The 20,239-nt window shown below is 69.7% G+C and overlaps 1 protein-coding gene across 1 annotated transcript in view; it reads left to right on the top strand.

The window, feature by feature from the left end:
- Window positions 1–20,239, top strand: part of LOC133771421 (LIM/homeobox protein Lhx3) — a 30,781-nt gene that overhangs the window by 1,832 nt on the left and 8,710 nt on the right. The window contains exons 2-10 of the mRNA XM_062207244.1: window positions 7,589–7,689; window positions 9,100–9,148; window positions 9,839–9,944; window positions 10,042–10,132; window positions 11,714–11,859; window positions 12,698–12,829; window positions 12,909–13,038; window positions 14,195–14,317; window positions 15,622–15,772. Of these exons, the coding sequence (XP_062063228.1) occupies window positions 9,874–9,944; window positions 10,042–10,132; window positions 11,714–11,859; window positions 12,698–12,829; window positions 12,909–13,038; window positions 14,195–14,317; window positions 15,622–15,772 (844 nt within the window). The 5' untranslated portion in view covers window positions 7,589–7,689; window positions 9,100–9,148; window positions 9,839–9,873. The remainder of the gene's footprint in view (window positions 1–7,588; window positions 7,690–9,099; window positions 9,149–9,838; window positions 9,945–10,041; window positions 10,133–11,713; window positions 11,860–12,697; window positions 12,830–12,908; window positions 13,039–14,194; window positions 14,318–15,621; window positions 15,773–20,239) is intronic.

The following is a 20,239-nucleotide window of genomic DNA, read 5'->3' as shown; positions in this document are numbered from 1 at the left end:
GGAGGTCTCCTTGGGTGGGGGTCTCCCTGGTGGGGGGTCTCCCTGGGTGGGAGGTCTCCCTGGTGGGGGGTCTCCCTGGGTGGGGGGCGTCTCCCTGGTGGGGGGGTCTCCCTGGGTAGGGGGTCTCCCTGGGTGGGGGTCTCCCTGGGTGGGAGGTCTCCCTGGTGGGGGGTCTCCTTGGGTGGGAGGTCTCCCTGGGTGGGGGGTCTCCCTGGTGGGGGGTCTCCCTGGTGGGAGGTCTCCCTGGTGGGGGTCTCCCTGGGTGGGGGGGTCTCCCTGGGTGGGGGGGGTCTCCTTGGGTGGGGGGGTCTCCTTGGGTGGGGGGTCTCCCTGGGTGGGGGGGTCTCCCTGGTGGGGGGTCTCCCTGGGTGGGGGGGTCTCCCTGGGTGGGGGGGGTCTCCCTGGGTGGGGGGTCTCCCTGGTGGGAGGGTCTCCCTGGTGGGAGGTCTCTTGGGAGAGAGATTCCGACTGAACTTTCTTAGCCGCCCCCGGCTTTTCCAGACTTGGGGAGGTGAGTGATTTCCGCACAGGCAGGTGTGCGTGCCTGTGTGTGTGCCAGGTGGCTCGGCGTCACTCCCAAGGACGCCCAAAACCTGGCTCTGTTCCCGAAGCCAGAGCTCGGTGCCCCGGGGGTGCGAGTGGGCAGGCGCAGGGCAGGCCTCCGAGTGGCCCCGAGAGCCAGGAGGCCGCAGGTTGCAGGCGGTGTGGCTCGCGCTGGGAGCACCGGGCAGGACCTGGGAGGGGGCGGCTGGGGTGGCGCGCCCTGTGTCCACACTGTCCCCGCCCTGCCAGGTGGTGAGCGCAGCCGGCAGGCCCCTCTCTGCCCGGCGCTCTGGGTTTCTGGCGGCTTCTCCTTGATGTTCCCTGCGACTGGGGAGGCCCCGGGAGAGGCAGGGGTGCGGGCACCCAGAGATGTTCCCTGTGACTGGGGAGGCCCCGGGAGAGGCAGGGGTGCGGGCGCCCGGAGATGTTCCCTGAGACTGGGGAGGCCCCGGGAGAGGCAGGGGTGCGGGCGCCCGGAGATGTTCCCTGTGACTGGGGAGGCCCCAGGAGAGGCAGGGGTGCGGGCGCCCGGAGATGTTCCCTGAGACTGGGGAGGACCCGGGAGAGGCAGGGGTGCGGGCGCCCGGAGATGTTCCCTGCGACTGGGGAGGCCCCGGGAGAGGCAGGGGTGCGGGCGCCCGGAGATGTTCCCTGCGACTGGGGAGGCCCCGGGAGAGGCAGGGGTGCGGGCGCCCGGAGATGTTCCCTGAGACTGGGGAGGCCCCGGGAGAGGCAGGGGTGCGGGCGCCCGGAGATGTTCCCTGAGACTGGGGAGGACCCGGGAGAGGCAGGGGTGCAGGGGTGCGGGCGCCCGGAGATGTTCCCTGAGACTGGGGAGGCCCCGGGAGAGGCAGGGGTGCGGGCGCCCGGAGATGTTCCCTGAGACTGGGGAGGACCCGGGAGAGGCAGGGGTGCAGGGGTGCGGGCGCCCGGAGATGTTCCCTGAGACTGGGGAGGCCCCGGGAGAGGCAGGGGTGCGGGCGCCCGGAGATGTTCCCTGAGACTGGGGAGGACCCGGGAGAGGCAGGGGTGCAGGGGTGCGGGCGCCCGGAGATGTTCCCTGCGACTGGGGAGGCCCCGGGAGAGGCAGGGGTGCGGGCACCCGGAGATGTTCCCTGCGACTGGGGAGGCCCCGGGAGAGGCAGGGGTGCGGGCGCCCGGAGATGTTCCCTGTGACTGGGGAGGCCCCGGGAGAGGCAGGGGTGCGGGCACCCGGAGATGTTCCCTGCGACTGGGGAGGCCCCGGGAGAGGCAGGGGTGCGGGCGCCCGGAGATGTTCCCTGCGACTGGGGAGGCCCCGGGAGAGGCAGGGGTGCGGGCGCCCGGAGGGCCTGAGGCAGCCGCCTGGTCCTCACACAGTGGCCAGGTCAGGGGCCTCGGCGGGGCAGCCACACTGAGTGTACGTCGCTCAGGTCAGAGCCAGGACCGGGTAGGGCCCGGGCACACAGGAGGGGCTTGGCCACAGCGGCCTCACCTGGCTGGTGGCAGGTGCGGTTTTTCCACCTCAGCTGGGTGACAGCTCTGGGATGGCGGGGGCGGGACGGGCTGCTCCACTGTGGGCGTGTGCGTTTCTCCTCCACCCAGGCCTGCGCCGAGCTGCCCATGCCCCCAGCGCCCCCGCTGCGCCCGCCGCCCCAGGGCCGGGCCCTCCCTGCGTGCCCGCAGGCCACGGTGCAGTGGTCAGTCCTGGAGGGTCAGTGGTAGTTGGTGAGCAGTAAGTGAGATGGGTTTTGGCTCTGGGGCGCGGAAGCTTCCTTTGCCCCCCCCCCCCCCGCCTGTGAGCCTCTGGCTGGGGGGGGCGGGGGGCCGGTGCTTCCTCCCTCCCCCTCGGAGGCTGTGCCCGGCGGCTCCTGGGCAGGGCCTCCCTCTGCTTTGCAGCTGGCGCGGGCAGTTTGCCTTTGTGTGGTGGGAGACAGGTGGGAGAGGCGAGGGGCGGGGCCCTCATGGAGGCAGCCGCCCCAGGCCAGCCCTTCACCCTGGGAGCTGGGCCGCGGTCTTTTGTGTGTGTGTGGCTCTGAATGCCCGCCCATCTGCCGGTCCCGGGCTGGGCTGGCCGGCATCTGCCGCAGGCTCAAGGCCTGGCCGCCCGGCCCCCATCCGAGGGACGTGGCTCACCTGGAGCGTGGCTTCGCCGCAGCCTCTTGGTGCCTTGGACCGGTGGGACGGCCCTGCCCCAGGGAGCCTGTGCATGGCTGGGGAGGCAGACAGGCACAGAAAGTGGACAGCGAATGCGTTCACCTTGGGCTACAGGTCCCCGGGAGGGGTGGGCGAGGGCAGAGGCCTCGGGGCCAGAGCTTCCCTGGGGGCCAGGCTGTGTGGGCCGGAGGGCGGTGAGGCCAGACGCCGGCCGGGCTGCCGGAGCACAGGAGCCTGGGGCTTGCCAAGGAGGGGCTGTGGCCCAGCCTCCCTACAGAGAGTTCCAAGGTTTTGGGGTCACGGTCAGGCTTGGGGTGCCCCATGAGAGGACTGCCCCAGAGGACTGAGGTGGCCTCTGGCGCCCTGGAGGGGCGGGGGCGAGGCTCAGGCTGCCAGTGATGGCCAGGACTGAGGTGGCCTCGGGTGCCCTGTGGGGGCGGGGGCGAGGCTCAGGCTGCCAGTGATGGCCAGGACTGAGGTGGCCTCTGGCGCCCTGGAGGGGCGGGGGGCGAGGCTCAGGCTGCCAGTGATGGCCAGGACTGAGGTGGCCTCGGTGCCCTGTGGGGGCGGGGGCGAGGCTCAGGCTGCCAGTGATGGCCAGGACTGAGGAGGCCTCGGGCGCCCTGTGGGGGCGGGGGCGAGGCTCAGGCTGCCAGTGATGGCCAGGACTGAGGTGGCCTCTGGCGCCCTGGAGGGGCGGGGGCGAGGCTCAGGCTGCCAGTGATGGCCAGGACTGAGGTGGCCTCGGGCGCCCTGTGGGGGCGGGGGCGAGGCTCAGGCTGCCAGTGATGGCCAGGACTGAGGTGGCCTCGGGCGCCCTGTGGGGGCGGGGGCGAGGCTCAGGCTGCCAGTGATGGCCAGGACTGAGGTGGCCTCTGGCGCCCTGGAGGGGCGGGGGCGAGGCTCAGGCTGCCAGTGATGGCCAGGACTGAGGTGGCCTCGGGCGCCCTGTGGGGGCGGGGGCGAGGCTCAGGCTGCCAGTGATGGCCAGGCAGTTGCCTCTGGCTAGCTTTTCCCTCTCCTGCTATCGAGGAAATCTTGCTCCAGGGGCTAAAGGTGCTCAAGGCGCTGAAAGTGCTCCAGGTGGGTCCCCTGTCCTCTCCGTGTCCCCTCCGGGCCTGGCCCTGCTGTGCTGACTGCCCGGCTACGGATGCAACAGGGAGTCGTGTGGGCAGTGGCCAGCGTCCCCTGTGGCACTGAGAGCCGGGCCCGTGCCTCTGTGGGAGGGTCTCCCAGCATGGCGCCCCCACCGCAGTCAGAGACGTCGGGGTCTAGAGGTGCCCACGCCTACCGCTGCTTAACCAGCCAGCTCCCCACTGCTGCCCCCCTGCACCGTGCCCATGGCCGCTCACATGGGTTAAAGACTGGTGGAGGGGAGGCGGGCTTTCTTCCGGCTCCTGCTGGGCCCCTGGGGACATGGGGAGGAGGTACCAGGAATTCCTGGAGGCCAGTGCTCCCTCCCCTCTGCCTCCCCTGGAGTTCTGCGCCCCGTGGAGTTCCTGGGAAGCCGGGAGAAAGGGCAGTGGCCTAGCTGGGGCTGGGGGGGGTGGGCTGGGGGCGGGCGTGTGGCCAGCATTTGGGGTAGGGGCTTCGCTTCCGCCCTCACTGCAGGAGACTGGGCTACCCTCATGTTCCCTGAGTGCCCAGGGCCAGCGGGTCCTGGTAGACGGGGCGCCCTCCTCATGGGGGGGTCTTGGAACTCCGTGTCCCTCTGCAGGGTGGACTCTCAGGTGGGACGGAGTGGATCGTCGTCCCCCAGACACGAGGTCCTGGAGGTGGCCAGCCGCTGCCAGCTCCCGTCTCCTGCAGTGTCCGGGCCGGGCGCTGAGCTAGGGGGTGGGGACCCCCGCCCTGTGGTTAAGGCAGGATGGCGGGGGAGGCGGCTGAGGGGCTGCAGCGAGTCTGGAGGCCCCGGGTCCGACGGGAGGCCCTCCCCTGGGCACACCTGCTGCAGGTCGGGCTGCCCTTGGACCCAGGCGGCTCCGCGGCTACCCCAGCTCCAGCTTCTTGCCCGATAGCCTGAACCCATTTCTGTGACAGGTAGCTCGGCGGCACAGTTTTGTAAGCTGAGTGTGGGTGTGGAAGTTCCCCTACCCTGTAGCGGCCGGGCCCGGGGCCGACCTCTGAGCAGGCGATGTGTGCGTGGACCGAGGGCCGGAGTGGCGGCGTCCCACAGAAAGCGTGTTCCCCGCCGGGACCTGGCGGTGGCCTGGCCTCCTTGTCCTCGGCAGGCTTGCTGGTGTACCGCGCTGTCGCTGAGGAAGGACAGGTGGAAGCCGCGCACCGGGCGTGGCCCCAGGCCCGTGACACGTGGGGGAGCAAGCTCCCCAGACCAGTGGGCTGAACCCCGCCCCCAAAACCCAGGCCCGGCGCCGTCTCCGACCGCTTCCTTTGTGCGTGCGGCTTGGCTTCCCCCTCGCAGCCGTGATGCTGGCCCGAGTGCCGGGGGCCCTGGGGCAGCAGGAACCGGCGTGGCCAGGTGAAGGGGCGGGGGGCGGCTGGCCCAGCGGCCGGAAGTCACGGCCGCGCCATGACCTGCACACGCCTGGTGCCTGGTCGCTACCATCTGCTGCGCTGATTGGATGAGGTATTAACTGTTCCTCTTGAGTTTGTGCAATTTGAGATCCCAGGGAGATGTGACCTGTGATTCAGGACTCGGCGAGAGGTCTTTCCCATCCGTCTGGGGGGCCTGGGCCGTGGTGGGCCGGCTCACCCAGCCCGCAGAGGGGGCCTGGGCCGTGGTGGACCGGCTCACCCAGCCCGCAGAGGGGGCCTGGGCCGTGGTGGACCGGCTCACCCAGCCCGCAGAGGGGGCCTGGGCCGTGGTGGACCGGCTCACCCAGCCCGCAGAGGGGGCCTGGGCTGTGGTGAGGGGGCCTGGGCCGTGGTGGACCGGCTCACCCAGCCCGCAGAGGGGGCCTGGGCCGTGGTGGACCGGCTCACCCAGCCCGCAGAGGGGGCCTGGGCTGTGGTGAGGGGGCCTGGGCTGTGGTGGACCGGCTCACCCAGCCCGCAGAGGGGGCCTGGGCCGTGGTGGACTGGCTCACCCAGCCCGCAGAGGGGGCCTGGGCCGTGGTGAGGGGCCTGGGCCGTGGTGGACCGGCTCACCCAGCCCACAGAGAGGGCCTGGGCCGTGATGGACTGGCTCACCCAGCCCGCAGAGGGGGCCTGGGCCGTGGTGGACTGGCTCACCCAGCCCGCAGAGGGGGCCTGGGCTGTGGTGGTCCGGCTCACCCAGCCCACAGAGGGACCAGCACTGTCCTCACCAGCAAGAGGTCTTCATGCCTCGCTTTGGTGGTGGAGAGGAAAGCGTATGTGTGTGTGTGTGTGCACAGCCGGGGCCTCGTGTGTGCAGCCGGGGCCTCGTGTGTGTGTGTATGTGTGTGCAGCCAGGGCTCCGCGGGGGCCTCGTGTGTGTGTGTGTGCAGCCGGGGCTCAGTGGGGGCCTCATGTGTGTGTGTGTGTGTGCAGCCGGGGCTCAGTGGGGGCCTCGTGTGTGTGTGTGCAGCCAGGGCTCAGTGGGGGCCTCGTGTGTGTGTGTGTGTGTGCAGCCGGGGCTCAGTGGGGGCCTTGTTTGTGTGTGTGTGTGTGTGTGTGCAGCCGGGGCCTCGTGTTGGGGGGGGCAGCCGGGGCTCAGTGGGGGCCTCGTTTGTGTGTGTGTGTGTGTGCAGCCGGGGCTCAGTGGGGGCCTCGTGTGTGTGTGTGTGTGTGTGTGCAGCCGGGGCTCCGTGGGGGCCTCGTTTGTGTGTGTGTGTGTGTGTGCAGCCGGGGCAGCCAGGGCCTCGTGGGGGGGCAGCCGGGGCTCCGTGGGGGCCATGGGGGGGCAGCTGGGGCCTCGTGTATATGTGTGTGTGTGCAGCCGGGGCTCGCCCCTCCGCTCCTTCTCCGGGAGCTTGGGAGACGGGGCGTGCTCCTGGTGCCGTCACCGTGCGCCTGTGGCAGGTGCCGTGCTTGTCCCTGTCCCTGTCCCATTCCTGAGCTGTCCTCTGGGGGTCTCGGGCTGAGGTGCCAGCCGTGGCACAGATCTGACAGAGAAGGTGGTTCTGGTGAGCGAGGGGCGGCGGGGGCCGGCTGCTGCCCGGCATCCGAGCACAGAAGCCCGGGACAAGACCTCAGCGCCGTCTGTGGGTGGCGGTGGCCAAGCAGAGCCAGCGGTGTGAGGGGCACAGGCACCTGGCAGTCCAGGGCTGTGTGCGGTGCTCAGGGGTCCACAGAGGGCAGGGAGAGCAGCAGCGGCCCTCGGGGACAGCCTGGGCCCGCTCAGGCAGACTGGGTGTGGGTTTATTTTCACTTGTTTAAGGCAGGGACGTGTTCCGTTCACTGGTCTGCTCCCTGAATGCCTGCGGCAGCCGGCACTGGGCCAGGCTGAAGCCAGGAGCCGGAACCTCCCCGGGTCTCCCACATGGGTGGCAGAGGCCCGAGCACCTGCTGCCTCCCAGGGTGCGCGTTAGGAGGAGGCTGGATCAGAGGTCCACCGGAGAACTGGCGCCCCAGTATGGGACACCCGTGTCGAAAGTGGCGGCTTAGCTGCCGTGGACCCGCCCCCAGCAACTTCAGGCTTGTGGGCCTGCCTGTGTGGGGGCGGGCCCTTGTGTGCCGGCACCTGGAGGTGGGTGGGGCTGATGTGGACCGAGGCAGGATGATCCTGGGTGCCTGGGGTGTGGCCTCGTGGCGTGGGTGTGACGCGGTTTTCTTTCACTCATACCTTCCGGGGTGAGGGGTACACAGAACGCCCGTCTTCTGCCCCAAGAATGGCAGTGCCGGGGCTCGCAGGAGGTGTCTCGGCGTGGGGAGGCCAGGAGGCCGGGGAGACCCTGTGCGCCGGTTCGCATCTGGGGAGCATTAGAGGTGCCTGGGGGCACGCAGGGGGGCGGGGCCGGAGCGCTGAGAGCCTCACCCTGCCTTGCAGACTGGGCAGCGGCCATCCGCGTGGCCGCTCTGGACTGCGCCGAGGAGAAGAACCAGGAGGTGTGCCGCGCCTACGACATCCACTTCTACCCCACCTTCAGGGTGAGTGCCTGCGATGGAGCTGGAGGCAGAGCCAGGCGGGGAGGGGCAGGGGGACAGCAGGCTCCTGCCTGCTCATCGCCAGGGCCTGCAGAGCAGCCGGACCGAGCTGTAGCCAGCGTCACCTGCTGCGCCGAGCTGCCGGCCCCTCTTTGCCCCCCCCCATAATCTGAGAAGCAGCAGGGACAGACGAGAGGCCCCCCCCCGTGCCTGCTTCCCTTCCCCACTGCAATGCCCACGATGGCGGAGCTGTGCCAGGGCCGAGGCAGATCAAGCTGGGAGCCAGAACTCAATGCCGGCCCCCGCTGGGTGGCAGGAACCAGGCAGTTGAGCCGTGGCTGCTGCCTCCCAGGTGTGCGGCCCTAGGACGTGGGAGTCAGAGCTGGAGGGCAGCACAGAGCCTGGGTGCTGCAGTGTGGGCGGGGCTACTGCTGGGTCAGACGCCCCCCCCAGGCGCCGCAGTGTGGGAGGGGCTCCTGCTGCCCCCCCCAGGCTAAGGTCACCAGCTGTGGTTCTGCGGCTTCAGCATTTCTGCCTGGCTTTGACAGTTGGTGGGAGCTGGCACGAGGCTCGCCCCTGGGGTCCCCTTGGCTTGCAGAGCTCCTGTGCAGCGGACGTCAGGAGCGTGTCCACGCTGCAGGGCCCAGCCGCCCTGTGATGTGGGCAGATCCGGGCCCCCGAGGCGGGCCTGTTCAGTTTCCTCCACTAGGGGGCAGAGGTGACCTGGCCTGAGGAGGGTCCCTCCCGGCGGTCTCAGCTTGGACGCTGTTTGTAGAGAGGCTTCCTGATCCCCAGCTCCGGCCCGGCCCCCGTGCCATGGACACTCAGTGGCGGCCGAGGCTGTAACAGCGCCGGCAGCCCTGGAGTCTGGGGGCGCCGGCGTGGGGCGCTCTGGCTTACCCGGCGCCTGTGACGTGGGGTGGTGGCTGTGGATTGTTGGATCCGACCACCCGGTCCTGCCCCCGTGTGGCCTGGCGTCTGGCCTCTCCAGGAGCCGCTGCCCGGAACAGCGCCAGCGCGGGCCTCCTCACAGGGCCCTGGGGTGAGCACAGCAGATCACCTGCCCCCGCGCTCGCCAAGACGAGGTGCAGCACGAGGCACCCCAGTCCAGTGGTGCTTCCCTGGGGGGCTTCCTGCCCCGACTGTGGCAGGAGCGCACCAGCTGGTCTGGGATGTGCTGGTGATGGCCGGGGAGGAGGTCGGCGGGGACAGCGTGCTGCCCACCTGTAATCCTGGCACACGCTGGCGCCACAGTCCAGGGTTGTCCTCTTCATGGCTGTCCTGCGGGATGGCCTCACCTCAACCCCTGGGGCCAGGAAATGTAAATGAGGGTGTTGGGCGGGGCGGGAAATGTAAATGAGCGCATTGTGGGCGGGGCCGCGGGAGCCGCTCACGCTCTGCCCTTCCTCCTAGTACTTCAGGGCCTTCGCCAAGGACTTCACCACGGGAGAAAGCTTCAAAGGTGAGGACCGCGCGGCCTGGCCCTCGAGCGGCCCTGTGAGCCCCGGCGCCGGCTCTCCTGCACCCTGCCGGCCTGCCTCCCCGGATGGACCGCTGTGGTCCGGGGTGGGGGAGCCTCTGCCCTTCTCGGCTAACGTGGGGGCTTTAAAACTTTTCTCGATTTTTTTTTTAAAGATTTATTTATTTGAAAGAGTTACAGACTGAGGCGTCTCCCATCCGCTGGTCACTGCCCCGACGGCCACAGTGGCCAGGGCTGGGCCAGCCAGGAGCTTCCTGCAGGTCTCCCACGCGGGTGCAGGGGCCCAACATTGGGCCGTCCTCCACGGCTCTCCCAGGCCACAGCAGAGCTGGATCGGAAGTGGAGCAGCCGGGGCTTGACCAGTGCCCATGTAGGATGCCGGCTCTGCAGGCGGCACCACAGTGCCAGCCCCAGTTGCGGGGTTTTGTCGTTGTGAGCAGGTGCTTTTACTGAGACGGTAGCTGGGGATACGCACGGCCCTCATGCCTGCTCACGGAGCAGGCGACCCGGGACGCCCCCCTGCCGCCCTCTGTGGACGGGCATGGCCCGGCCGCTGTCGCCACGTGTGGGCCCCCAGCTGGAGTCACTGCGGATGGCGCTGCTGCTGTGCCGGGCTGCCTGTCCCCGGTGAGCACTGCGCGGGGACACTCAGGGACCGGTGCGCCCCCGCAGGACCCGACAGAGAGCTGCGGACGGTCCGGCAGTCGATGATCGACTTCCTGCAGAACCACACGGAGGGAACCCGGCCCCCCGCGTGCCCGCCGCTGGACCCCCTCCGGTGGGTGCCTCCGTGCGGGGGTCGTTTGGACGCGGGCCTGGCTGTGGCGTCCAGCTGCCTGCCGCGGCCGCTGAACGCCTCCCCCCGCCTCCCCCAGGCCCAGCGATGTGCTCGCCCTGCTTGGCGGTGGCCGTGGCCAGTACGTGGCTGTTTTATTCGAAAGCAACAGCTCCTATGTGGGCCGAGAGGTACGGCTACGGTGGGCAGGGCTGGGTCCGCTGAGGCGGGGTTCCCAGCGCCCGGGTTGGGGGTGGTGTTTAGCCCCACTCCCCGGAGTGGGGAGGAGAGCCAGGGTCTAGGCGCTGAGCCCCCGCTGGGACTCGGCTGTCCTGGGAGCCCTGGGTTGTTGCCAAGTGCGGACCATGCGAGGCGTCTGCCCGAGGCTCTGACCCGTGGTGGCCAGCGGTGGCCAGCTGACGCCTGTTTCCTGGGGGCGGCAGTGCTGGGGCAGACATGCACACCCAGCCCGACCCCCGCCTGTCTGTCTGTCAGCTGGGGCACCCGGGGGTGAAGGAGGAGCCAGCCTCACGGCTGAGGGAGCTGCTGGAGGCGGCAGCACCGCGCCCACCCCGCTCTGTGCCAGCGCCACCCCCCCACGCCTGTGCCCCCGCCTCTGGCTGGCCAGGGTTCTGGAGGGAGGAAGAGCCGCCACTGGCTCGCTCCCTCGGGCAGCTCCTCCGTGCCACGCACGTGTGCCAGGCCAGACGGGCACCCCCGAGGGGGGGAGGGGGGAGCCCCCACCACGCCAGCAGCCATCCAGTGCCGCAGGCTTAGCCTGGCTCTGCCCGCCAGGGAGACACGGGACTGGTGTCCCAGGAGTGGGGGCCCAGCTCAGACGGGGGCGACGCAGGCAGGACACAGCTGAGCCTCCCCGTCCAGGAGGAAGGGTGGGGCCCTGGGCGCCGTGGGCGCGGGACACTCTCCCTGGCGCTGTGAGTGGACTGTGGCCCCACGGCCACTGGTGCTGTCCGCCTTCTGAATCAGGGACGGGCCTCGCTGGTGCCGGAGGAGGTGCTCCCTGGCCCGGCGCACACCTCGGGAAGGTGGCCTGGCTGAGGAAGGGGGCGGGGCGGCCGTGAGTGGGCGGGAAGCAGGCTGGTTCCCAAGCTGCTGTTTCTGGTCTCAGGGCCGGAGGTGGGGCTGCTGCAGCCCACCCCGGGGAGAGCCGGCAGTGACCCTGCTGCCCGCCCCAGGGAGCCTGTTGTCCACCTCGGGGAGAGCCGGCGCTGAGCCCGCTGCCCACCCCGGGGAGAGCCGGCGCTGAGCCCGCTGCCCACCCCGGGGAGAGCCGGCGCTGAGCCCGCTGCCCACCCCGGGGAGAGCCGGCGCTGAGCCCGCTGCCCACCCCGGGGAGAGCCGGCAGTGACCCTGCTGTCCACCCCGGGGAGAGCCGGCGCTGAGCCCGCTGTCCACCCCGGGGAGAGCCGGTGCTGAGCCCGCTGCCCACCCCGGGGAGAGCCGGCGCTGAGCCTGCTGTCCACCCCGGGGAGAGCCGGCAGTGACCCTGCTGTCCACCCCGGGGAGAGCCGGCGCTGAGCCCGCTGCCCACCCCGGGGAGAGCCGGCGCTGACCCTGCTGTCCACCCCGGGGAGAGCCGGCGCTGACCCTGCTGTCCACCCCGGGGAGAGCCGGCGCTGACCCTGCTGTCCACCCCGGGGAGAGCCGGCGCTGACCCTGCTGCCTGCCCTTCTCTGGGTGGTCCCACGCGCCGTCCGCAGCTGCAGCTCCACTTGCCACGCCAGGTGGAGGAAATGGTCTCGCACCCCCAGGTGATCTTGGACCTGATGCCGTACGAGAACGTCGCCGTGAGCAGGGCGCTGGGCGGGGACAGAGCCCTCCTGGAGAAGCTCGGCATCACCTCGCTGCCGTCCTGCTACCTTGTTTACCCGAATGGCTCACACGGCCTCGTGCATGTGTGAGTGCGCCCCGACGGGTCCAGGGAGACAGGCTGGGTGGGCGCAGGAGGCCGGCAGGCCGGATCGGGGGTCCCTGGACCCTCTGTGAGAGGCAGGCGGTGCCACCTGCTGGTTCCTGGGCACCAGGCGTCTGAGTCTCCCACGGGGGAGGCGGGATGGCAGGCGTCAGTGTGCGTCGGCAGGAAGCCCGCACCAAGGCCGCGTGGGCGGCTCCCTGGGCTCGTTTTTCGGCTGTGGCTGCGGGTTCTGACACAAGTTGTCTGTGTTGTTTTTGTGGGTTTCTGGGCAGACCGGGGTCCTGCAGGGTCCGTGGAGGACCCCTGGAGGCGGGGCCTGGGCTTGAGGCTGGCCTGTGTCTGGCAGCTGGGGCAGGGCGGGGCAGGGCCCTCTCTGGGGCCCTGTCCCTGCGCCGAGTCCCTTGTGCCCCAGAGGAGCCCAGGCGGAGGACAGACGTCCTGAGGAGGCTGGAGAAGGCAGGCGGGGGGGTCGTGAGGCGGCTGTGCACCCCCCAGGAGCCCCGACACCCGGTCTCCAGGAGGATTTCCTTCTGAAGCGAGCGTGGCCCAGAACAGCCCCCCGCCCGCCGCGGCCTCTGCCACCGTGCTCTGGAGACGGTCTCCCTCTAGCCGTGTCGCACCAGCGCTGCTGCCACGGGAGCTCGGGAGGGGCTGCACCCATGGGCCTGTGGGCTCCGGCCGTCTTGGCGAGCGCCTCCGGTCTCCGCCAAGCGCGGCCGCGTGGTTGTGGTTTGCGTCCCGCTCCTGGCCGCTCGGGTGCTCGCTCAGCCCCCCGCCCCCGTCCTGGCGCGGTGCCCACCTCTGCCCTGTGCCTCCCCAGCGCCAAGCCGCTCCGGTCCTTCTTCTCCTCGTACCTGAAGTTGCTGCCGGGCGTGAGGAGAAAGCCACTCTCCCTGCCCGAGAGGCCCAGCGAAGACCACGCGGCGACCGTGGCCTGGCGAGAATTTGACAGGCAAGTACTCGACCCCAGTGAGGCCCCGCGGGCGGCAGGGCTGTGGGCGGTCCTGGCTGAGCGCCATGTGTGCCCGCAGGTCCAAGCTGTACATGGCCGACCTGGAGTCGGGGCTGCACTGCCTCCTGCGGGTGGAGCTGGCCGCGCACAAGTCCCTGGCAGGGCCCGAGCTGACCACGCTCAAGGACTTCGTGATGGTCATTGCCAAGGTGGGACCCCCAGCTGCCCGAGCACCCCTCCCGTGCCTGGTGACGGAGGGGCGTGGGCTTCTGCGGGCTCTGGAGTGGCCTAGACGGCACGCGAGGGCTGGGCCATGTGGGCTGGGGACCACGGGTCGGGGCTCCAGGCCGAGGGAGATGCGGCCCCACAGAGCTCCTGGCCTGCGCAGCCGAGGCTCGGCTACTGAGCAGCTGGGGGCTCGGCTGGGGCTCGGGCCGGGTCCCAGCCCGAGGGCCCTTCCTGCAGCAGGGCCCTGGTATGGCCGGCCTTGACCTGGGCCTCCTATGGGAGTGGGACAAGCCCCCCCCCCCCCAAGGAGTTGCCTCCTGAGGAGCAGGCTCAGGCCAGGGCTGGTGGGGCCCAGGGAGGGTGCAGGTGTCTGGTGGGGGGTGCTGGGCGTGGTAGAGAGCTCAGCTTGGCAGCTGTCGCTGGGAGGGGCTGCCTGGTCCGAGCAAGGGGTGTGGGCTGGAGGGGGCGTTAGCCAGGCTGTGCTGGGTCAGCCCCTAAGTGGGTTGAATCAACTTCCCCAGAGATGCTGAGGCCGCTCTGGAGGTGGGGGAGGGTGCGTGGGGGAGCCGAGGGGCGGGCGGGGCTCTGGGTGCTGGAGGGAAGACAGGTGTGTGCTGAGATCCTGTGGGGCGGGCGGGGCTCTGGGCCCTGGGGTGGGGGGAGGACAATGTGGAGGGTTCTGGGGGGGGGAGGGGCGGGCGGGACTCTGGGTCCCCAGGGAGCAGGCGGGGCAAGGGGGTGGGTGTGTGCTGGAGCACACTTGGGGCAGGGAGGACTCTGGGTCCCCGGGGGTGGGGGGAGGGCATGGGCGGGGCTCTAGGCGGCAGGGGGGGGCGCTCTGGGTTCGGGGGGGGGGAGTGGGCGGGGCTCTGGGTCCCTGGGGTGGGGGGAGCACAATGTGGAGGGTTCTGGGGGAGGGGGAGGGGCGGGCAGGGCAAGGGGGTAGGTGTGTGCTGGAGCACACTTGGGGCAGGGAGGACTCTGGGTCCCGGGGGTGGGGGGAGGGCATGGGCGGGGCTCTAGGCGGCAGGGGGGGCGCTCTGGGTTCCCGGGGGGGGGGAGGGAGTGGGCGGGGCTCTGGGTCCCTGGGTTACTTTGCCCAGACAGCCCCTCACTCTCGGCCGGCTCCCTCCTCAGTTGTTCCCCGGGCGCCCGCCAGTCAGGAGGCTGCTGGAGATGCTGTGGGAGTGGCTGGCCAGCCTGCCCCTGGAGAGGGTCCCCTACAGCGCCATCCTGGACCTGGTGGACAACAAGATGCAGGTGAGACCCGGAGGTGCCTGCTCCCCTGGCCCTGCTCTGCCCCCACCCCCCCACGGTTCAGCCCCGGCCCTCGCAGTTCTCAGTGCCACGACCGCCCCAGGTGCCTGTGCTGCCGGCCGGGGTGAAGGTCAGTTCACCAGAGCTTTCACAGGCGGTGCGCACCGGGCTAGGGGCCGAGGTCCATTTGTGGGTGTTTTGTTTTTTGACAGAGAGAGAGAGAGACAGAGAGAAAGGTCTTCCTTCCGTTGGTTCACCCTCCAATGGCCGCTGCAGCCGCCGCTGCGCCGATCCAAAGCCAGAAGCCAGGTGCTTCTCCTGGTCTCCCATGCAGGTGCAGGGCCCAAGCACTTGGGCCATCCTCCACTGCCCTCCCTGGCCACAGCAGAGAGCTGGACCGGAAGAGGAGCAGCCGGGACTTGACCCGGCGTCCATATGGGATGCTGGCGCCGCAGGCCAGAGCTTTACCCGCTCTACAGTGCTGGCCCCTTCGTTTGTAGTTTTTAAAGTTTTTTAGATTTTTACTCATTTATTCTCACTTTTTGATGGCAGAGGGGTCTCTAGTCTCTGGTTCACGCCCCAAATGCCCACGACAGCCAGGGCCGGGCCGGGCTGAAGCCAGGAGCCCGGTGTTGCCCCAGGGTGGCAGGGCCCAGGTGCGTGCCCGGTCCCAGCTGCCCATGCACCAGTGGGAGGCAGGGTTGCAGGTGGAAGAGCTGGGACGTGAACACTGGCCCCGGCTTGTATTTTTCTAAGCTTTAGTCATTTTGTCTGATTTTGGCCCCAAAACCCACGTGTGTGGTTGCAGAGGCCAGTTTCCAGCGGGGGGGGCCCCGGCAGCTCCGCAGGGCCCTGGGCACTTGGAGCCCCTCGGACCGGGCCTCTCGGCCGCGTCTTTTGTCCCGTTCTGAACCCGTGGAAGCGTCGGCAACGCCGACACTCGATGATCCTGGGCAGGAGCAGGCCCTGCCGCACCAGCCCTGCTCTGACATCGCTGTGGTCAGCCACGCCCACCCGGGGCCCTGGAGCTGGACAGCCCGCCCGGCCAGCACGGGCCCTGCGGTGCACCTGCCGGAGCCCGGCACTGGCCTGCTGCTGGCTGCTGCTTCGCGAGACGCGCCGTCGAGCAGCAGAGCGGGCACGTTTCCACGTTCCTGAGACAACGCGCACTTCTTGTCTCGCTGGCCTTGACCCGTGTGGAGACACCGGGCGTGGGCACGGCACGACGGTGCAGTGTTGGGCCGCACCCGGCCCTGCCAGGCTGGGGCCTTCCGCTGCGTCTGACGGTTGTCTGTTGTTCCTTCCAGATTTCTGGGGTGTCCCTTCCTAACCACACCAGGTGGGTGGGCTGTCAGGGCAGCCGCCCGGGGCTGAGGGGCTACCCGTGCTCGCTGTGGCTGCTGTTCCACACCCTCACCGTGCGCGCCTCCACCCACCCGGAAGCACTGGCTGGCACAGGTAACGCCCCCGGGGGCCCACACCCTCACCCCACGTTCCTGTTCTCGCAGCTCCTGGGCTGCTGTAGGCTGCCCCTGCTGGCCCTGGCCACGCTTGGGCCCGGTCCCCAGGCCTCAGGGCAGCTCCCACTGGGGGGCCCGTGAGACGCACCTGTTCTAGGCCCCCCCCACGCACAGGTGGGGCTGAGCCGCCCGCAGCCAAGGCCCGGTCCCCAGGCCTCAGGGCAGCTCCCACTGGGGGGCCCGTGAGACGCACCTGTTCTAGGCCCCCCCCACGCACAGGTGGGGCTGAGCCGCCCGCAGCCAAGGCCAGGTTCCCAGGCTCGGGTTATTGGAAGGAGCTGGAACAGAGCTGAGTTTCCCGCCCTTTGCCAGACGCTGAAGTTTTTGGTTGGATTTTTACCGGCTTGAGACCGCGCTCTGCTTCCTGGCTGCACCGGCTCTGGGCCAGCGCCAAGCGTCACCAACAGCCTTGACCAAAGCAAGCTGGTCTTCTCCTTTTTTTGTTGAAGGCTTATAGTGACTTGACAGGCAGAGTGACGGGACGGGGCCTTCCATCCGCTGGTTCACTCCCAGATGACCACAGTGGCTGGGCTGGGCCAGGCAGGAGCCAGGAGCCCCCTCCAGGTCTCCCCCGTGGGTGCAGGGCCCCGGGCACTTGGGCCGCCCTCTGTTGTGCTCCCAGGCGCGTGAGCAGGCGCAGCGTGGGCAGAGGGGCTGTGCCGGCAGCTCGCCGTGCCGGCAGCTCGCCCCGCCGCAGGGCGCTTCCCAGCTGTCGAGCCTGAGCAGCACACCGGCACACCCTCCACCTCGCTCCCGGCCCCAGCAGGGCTCGGCTGCGTCCTTGTGTCAGTGCCACGTGGCTCCCGTGGCCGCAGCCATTTGGCAGCCGTCACTCTGGGGTGCTGGGACACCTGGCACAGGCCAGCGCCGGATTCCCCTCCAGGTAGCATCAGGTTCAGGGCGGCCCCTCGGGGACCTGGGGACCCAGCCAGGCTCACGGGGTGTGGGCCCCCCCGTGGGGAGAAGCAGTGGGCTCAGGGCAGCCCCCAGCTGTCCTCGGGTGTCACTGCTCGCTGCCCCCCAGGCTCTGGGGTGAGCGTGGCGAAGGCGTCCCCTGCAGCTCCTGGGCGTTACGGGGAGCGCTGGACGTGAGGCAGGCCACACCGCCCCCCTGCCCCCCTGCGGGCGATCTCAGCCCTGCCCCCCCGCGGGCGCGCCTCAGCCCTGGCCCCCTGCGGGCGCGTCAACCCTGCCCCCCCCCCCCCCGTGGGCGCGCCTCAGCCCTGCCCCCCCGCGGGCTCGTCAACCCTGCCCCCCCACCCCGTGGGCGCGTCTCAGCCCTGCCCCCCCCCCCGCGGGCGATCTCAGCCCTGACCCCCGCGCCCGCCTTGGCAGCACAAGTCGTGGGCACGGCGGCCGTCTCAGAGGAGCCAGCTCCTGCCGGGAGAATTGGGTCAGGCGCGGCCGCGGGATTAAGTCTGGGAGGCCTCCTCCGTGTCGCGTGTCGAGCCATGGACTGCACGCCCGCCGAGGGCGCTAATCCCCTCAGGTGGAGGTTTATGGCTCTTGTCCACTTCAAAGATTAGGGTCCCCAGCAGGGGATTACTGGGTGATGAGGGGCAGATGTCTGGGGCGCTCCCGGGGGAGCGGGCAGACGGCCGGGGGCAGAGCCAGGGCCATGTCCACGCTGGATGCCACCTGCTGCCCGATGACCCTCGCAGCCAGGAGGGGTTGGCCGTGCGCGCAGTGACCTGAGACCCCGTGGGGCCAGGGTCCTCCCAGGCTGGCCCTGTGTGGAGAGAGCCTGGCGGGCGGCCTGGGAGGCTCACGACCCCCTGTAGTCTGGGCGGGGGCGGGGGGTCTCAGGATCCGTCCCCCACCCCCTGCCTCCGGAACACTGGGTGTCACTCATTGTCCAGAGTGGTTTGGGGAGGCCAGACTGTTTCTTAAACTGTGGCTTTTCTTTCTTTATTTTTTTGACAGGCAGAGTAGACAGTGAGAGAGACAGAAAGGTCTTCCTTTACTGTTGGTTCACCCCCTAAGTGCAGCCGGCGCGCTGTGCCGATCCAAAGCCAGGAGCCAGGTGCTTCTGCTGGTCTCCCATGGGGTGCAGGGCCCAAGCACTTGGGCCATCCTCCACTGCCTTCCCAGGCCACAGCAGAGAGCTGGCCTGGGAGAGGGGCAACTGGGACAGAATCCGGCACCCCGACCAGGACTAGAACCCGGTGTGCCGGCGCCAAAGGCAGAGGATTAGCCTAGTGAGCCGCGGCACCGGCCTAAACTGTGGGTTTTTTTTTTTTGTTTGTTTGTTTGTTTTTTTTTGACAGGCAGAGTGGACAGTGAGAGAGACAGAGAGAAAGGTCTTCCTTTTGCCGTTGGTTCACTCTCCAATGGCTGCCGCGGCCGGCACACCGCACTGATCCAAAGCCAGGAGCCAGGTGCTTCTGGTCTCCCATGGGGTGCAGGGCCCAAGCACTTGGCCATCCTCCACTGCCTTCTCGGGCCACAGCAGAGAGCTGGCCTGGAAGAGGGGCAACCAGAATAGAATCCGGCGCGCCAACCGGGACTAGAACCCGGTGTGCCAGCGCCGCAAGGCGGAGGATTAGCCTAGTGAGCCGCGGCGCCGGCCTAAACTGTGGTTTTTAAGTGGTTTAGGCTTTTGTGATTTTTTTTTTTAATTAATTATTTGAGAGAAAAAAAAAAAACAGCTCTCATCTGCTGGTTAGCTCCCTAAGCCTGAAGGGGCCCGGGCCGGGGCCTGAGTGCGGGTCTCCCCGGCCAGCAGCAGGAGCCCGGCTACTTGAGCCAGCACCGCGGCCTGCAGACGTCAAGAGGCGGGGCCGGTGTCCTGCCAGGGCCTGGGGGACCCCGGAGTCAGTGCAGGGGCAGGGCCGAGTGCTCCCTGCTGGCCGCGAGAGGGTGGGCCTGCGGCACAGTGGGTGAGCGGCCGCTCGAGGACGCCCGGCTGTAGCGTGCCGCCTGGCCTCCGGCTCCCGCCTCCTGCTGACGTCCACCCTGGGGGTCGGCGGTGCTGGCTCAGATGGCCGAGTTCCTGGCTTCGGCCCAGCTCAGTCCTGGCCGTCGTGGGCATCTGGGGAGTGAACCAGTGGGTGGGAGACCCCCCACCCCCCAAAGGAGCAGGAGCAGCCAGGTGGGCCGCGGCCAGCACCGCCCGGGGGCCTGGCTCTGGCTTCCCCGGTGCGTGGCAGTCAAGAGCAATTGCCCGGAGCTGGGGGCCCAGAGCGGAGGCGCCCGGGGCGGGCTGTGGGGGCGTGGCGTCTGCGCACCGGGTGGGCTACTCCACGGGCAGTGCCGCCCGGAGCCCACTCGGCTGTGCGCCTAGGTCTGGAGGACGACCCGCACGCCGTGCTGCGGGCCGTGAGGAGGTACGTGCACACCTTCTTCGGCTGTAAGGAGTGCGGGCAGCACTTCGAGGAGATGGCCAGAGAATCCCTGGACTCGGTGAGGACGGCGGACCAGGCCGTGCTCTGGCTCTGGAGGGGCCACAACGCGGTCAACAGCCGCCTGGCAGGTGAGGGGCCGGGCGGGCGGGCGGGCGGCGAGCCGTCGGCACTCTGCCCGGACTGCCGCCAGACCTGCGCGCGCTTCGGGCGAGCCGGCTAAATGGGGCACAGGTGCTTTCCCAGCGTTGCGGGGCTCAAGCTGTTGTAAGTCGATGACAGATTAAAATTAGGCTTAGAGATAATTCCGCCGACAAATACACTTAATACATTTAATAGAAATGAAGGGAACGCCCCGAACGCGGCTCTTTATTTAATCCACCGCGCCCGGGGCGGCAGCTGAGCCCTAAGGAGATTGGCTTCCGTGGACTCGGCGCTCGCGGCCGGGCCCGGGGTCCACAGGCACGGCCCACGGTTGCTTCTGGAGCGCTTCTGGGCTGGGGTGGACGTCCACCTCGGGAGGGCTAGCAGGGCCCCTGGCCTGTCACTGACCGGGCCGCGGCCTCGGACAGCCACGTCTCGTCACACACGGCGAGCTCATGCCACTGCCACGTGGGCCCCGCCTGCGCACTGCAGGCTTCATGGCCGTCCACGGCGGTGGGGGCAGTGCAGCGTGGGCCGTCTGGGAGCGTGGCGCTGAGCACCGGCGGGGTGGGGGAGCGGCCTGCTCCTCGGTGTTTCACCTGGGGCGCGTTTTGAGGCCCTGAAGCCTGGGCGGGCGGCTTGTGCGCCGCGGCTGCCCGGCCTCTCTCCTCCCCAGGTCACTCGAGTGAGGACCCCAAGTTCCCCAAGGCGCCGTGGCCCACGCCGGACCTCTGCCCGGCCTGCCATGAGGAGATCACCGGGCTGCACCGCTGGGCCGAGGACCAGGTGCTGGCCTTCCTGAAGCGGCACTACGGCGGCCACAACCTCCTGGACACCTACTCCGCGGACCTGGGGGGCGGCGGGGGGCGCGCCGAGGACCGCGGCCGCACGCCCCCGGCCAAGGCCCGCGGAGGCCAGGA

Source organism: Lepus europaeus, chromosome 12, assembly GCF_033115175.1.
Source record: "Lepus europaeus isolate LE1 chromosome 12, mLepTim1.pri, whole genome shotgun sequence".
Lineage (NCBI taxonomy): Eukaryota > Metazoa > Chordata > Mammalia > Lagomorpha > Leporidae > Lepus > Lepus europaeus.
This window is presented reverse-complemented; position numbering and strand designations above follow the sequence as displayed.